We start from the raw sequence: 2779 nt of genomic DNA on the forward strand, positions 1-2779 counted from the left end.
CCCATTCCCATTCCATTCCCATTCCCATTCCCATCCCATTCCCATTCCCATTCCCATTCCCATTCCCATTCCCATTCCCATTCCCTCTCATTCTCTCTCTCTCCTCCAGGGGGCGCCCCGGGGCCATGCCGTGCTCTGAGCTGTCCTCGGCGGTGCCTGAGCGCAGCGCGTTGCGGCGGGGGCGGGGCGGGGCTCAGGCGCTCGGCCGGGCAGCCCGCGCGGCGCAGGGCCCCGGGTCCTGCGTGTGGCGGCGGCGCTCGGCCCGGCCCGGCTCGGCCCGAGATGGCGACCAAGAACTTCCGCGTGAGCGACGGCGACTGGATCTGCCCCGACAAGAAGTGAGGGCAGCGGCAGCGGGGCGGGGAACGGAGCCCCGAGGCACCGGGGGAGTGAACGGGGGCGAGGCGGGGACGTGAGCGGGAACGGGAACGGGACAGGGAGCGCGGGGGGTGGCACGGCCCGGGCCCGGCACGGGCTCACACAGCTCGCTGCTGGCCCGGGACACACTCGGGTTATATTGGGACACACTCGGGTTACACTGGGACACACTCGGGGTACACTGGGACACACTCGGGATACACTGGGACACACTTGGGTTATATTGGGACTCTCGGGGGTAATGCGGAGCTCTGGAGCCCTGCTCGGGGCCGTTCCCAGCCCCGGTTAATCGCGTCCCTCGTGCTCTGCTCCGCTCCAGGTGCGGGAACGTGAACTTCGCCAGGAGAACGAGCTGTAACAGATGCGGCAGAGGTGAGTTCCAACCCCGCARACCTTTCCACTCATCCCCTTCTCCCCCATAAAACAGCTTCTAAAATTCCTCTGTAATTCAAAATTTATTAAAAATACCACCAATTTTTGTTTAAAAAACTCTTAAATATTTCTCGTGAGTCACGAGGCTGCTGTTTGAGCTCTTGTTTCTCATCTTTGCTCTTGTTTCTTTGCTCTTGTTTCTCGTCTCTGCAGAGAAAACGACGGAGGCCAAGATGATGAAGGCGGGGGGGACGGAGATCGGGAAGACGCTGGCGGAGAAGAGCCGGGGGCTGTTCAGTGCCAACGACTGGCAGTGCAAAACGTAGGCTGCAAACACCTCCTGCCTTTCCCTGGAAACTCCCTGGGAGGGCTCAGAGCCACAGCAATTCATTAATTCATGGGGCACTTAATTAATAGAGCAGCAGGAAGGGTTTAAGTAGCAGCGCTGCCCAAGGAAAAGTCAAGTTTGTGTTTGGTGAATGAAGATAATTCCTGTGTTTGGAGGGGATGGGGAGATGGCAGTGCCACCCCCATGGCATTGAGAGGTTCTGCCTTCCCTGGAGGGTGAGGAGATCCTGGCACAGTTGTGACTGCCCCTGGATCCCTGGCAGGACATTGGGGACATTGGGAGCTGTCCCTGCCATGGCAGGGGTGGCACTGCATGAGCTTAAAGCTCCCTTCCAACCCAAACTTCTGRAATTCTATTAAATCCCCTAAGTTTTTAGCAAACAGATTTTAGCCCAGATTTCTGGAATTCCACTAAATTCCCCAAGCATTTAATGAGCAGATTTTTTAGCACACAGGTAAATGCCTGGATGCTTCTCCAAGCTCTCAGTTGAGAAAATGAAGCTTTAAACTGGAAAATGTCAGCAGGACTGAAATGCTTTGGTTATTTGAAGAGTGCTGTGAGAGAGAAGTGTCAGCAGGCATTGTCACTGTGCAGTGTATGGGGTGGAATGAGTCCARGGAARGGTYTGGAGCACCAATCTGTCATTCCATGAGCTTTATTGCCATGGCAACAATTTTGTTATCTTTTCTGAAATGTGGATGCCACACTGAGAAATTATGAGGAATGTGAACCCTTCCTGTGTCGTGCTCCTTCCCCTGGATTTGTCCCATCCTGTCACCTTCCAGGGAGCTGTCTCATCCCTTCACCCTTTTATTCCAATCTGAAGGATAATATTTCCCATTTCTGTGTGTTCTTTCTGCCCCTGAAGCTGTGGCAATGTGAACTGGGCACGGAGATCAGAGTGTAACATGTGCAACACCCCGAAATAYGCCAAGCTGGAGGAGAGGACAGGTGAGATGGGCTGGGTTTAGGCTGGGTTTAAACACTGGCAGTGAGAGCTGGAGAAACCAGAATGGACCTTGATTAAARGGAATGTGTTCTCACAGAACTGGCACAGCTCCTAAAAATTGCAGGTTCATGGCCTGGGTGAGTTCTGGTGCTGTGTGAAGTGATGGCTCCATGTGGAAATCATCAGGGAACATTCAGCTTGAGCTGCCCCTGTGCTGGATTTTGTTGTCACAACGTTGGAGCAATGTTTTATTAATGTGCAGAGGCCTCCTGTGGGGTGTCCATGTGCACAGGACGTGCAGATAAGGCTCTTATCTGCTGGGGAGGGCTCAGTTTCAGTTCTGGGTGTGAATGTGAGCCCGGAGGTAACTGGAGCAGGATCTCCTTACAGCTCCTGCACTCTTCCCTCTGCACTGGGATCCAGCAGGGAATTCACTGCAGGAATTTAATGCACTCAGTGGAACACAAAGGCACAGAAAAAGGCCTAGAGAGGATCACAGAGCTTGTCATTCAAAAGCAAAAACGATACTTTAGTATTGAATATTGTGAAAATWGTAGAGAATATTAAAGAGTATAATTTTATTTCATATAGTTGTCATTGSAAATAATATATTCAAGTATTTATGATTTACATAATTTATTGAGGTGCTTAATAATTAATCAAGTTGATAAATACTTTTAGTGGAAGGTGTCCCTGCTCATGGCAGGGGGTGGGATGAGGTGAGCTTTGAG

The 2779-nt window shown here is 52.2% G+C and overlaps 1 protein-coding gene across 1 annotated transcript in view; it reads left to right on the plus strand.

Moving 5' to 3' along the window:
- Positions 1–226: 226 nt before the first annotated feature.
- Positions 227–2779, plus strand: part of ZRANB2 (zinc finger RANBP2-type containing 2) — a 10019-nt gene continuing 7466 nt past the window's right edge. Inside the window, exons 1-4 of the mRNA XM_057388058.1 lie at positions 227–338; positions 698–750; positions 964–1072; positions 1968–2050. Of these exons, the coding sequence (XP_057244041.1) occupies positions 283–338; positions 698–750; positions 964–1072; positions 1968–2050 (301 nt within the window). The 5' untranslated portion in view covers positions 227–282. The remainder of the gene's footprint in view (positions 339–697; positions 751–963; positions 1073–1967; positions 2051–2779) is intronic.

This window comes from Malurus melanocephalus, unplaced genomic scaffold (assembly GCF_030028575.1).
Source record: "Malurus melanocephalus ecotype Western Australia unplaced genomic scaffold, MMel_1.1 scaffold_1529, whole genome shotgun sequence".
In the NCBI taxonomy this organism is placed as follows: Eukaryota; Metazoa; Chordata; class Aves; order Passeriformes; family Maluridae; genus Malurus; species Malurus melanocephalus.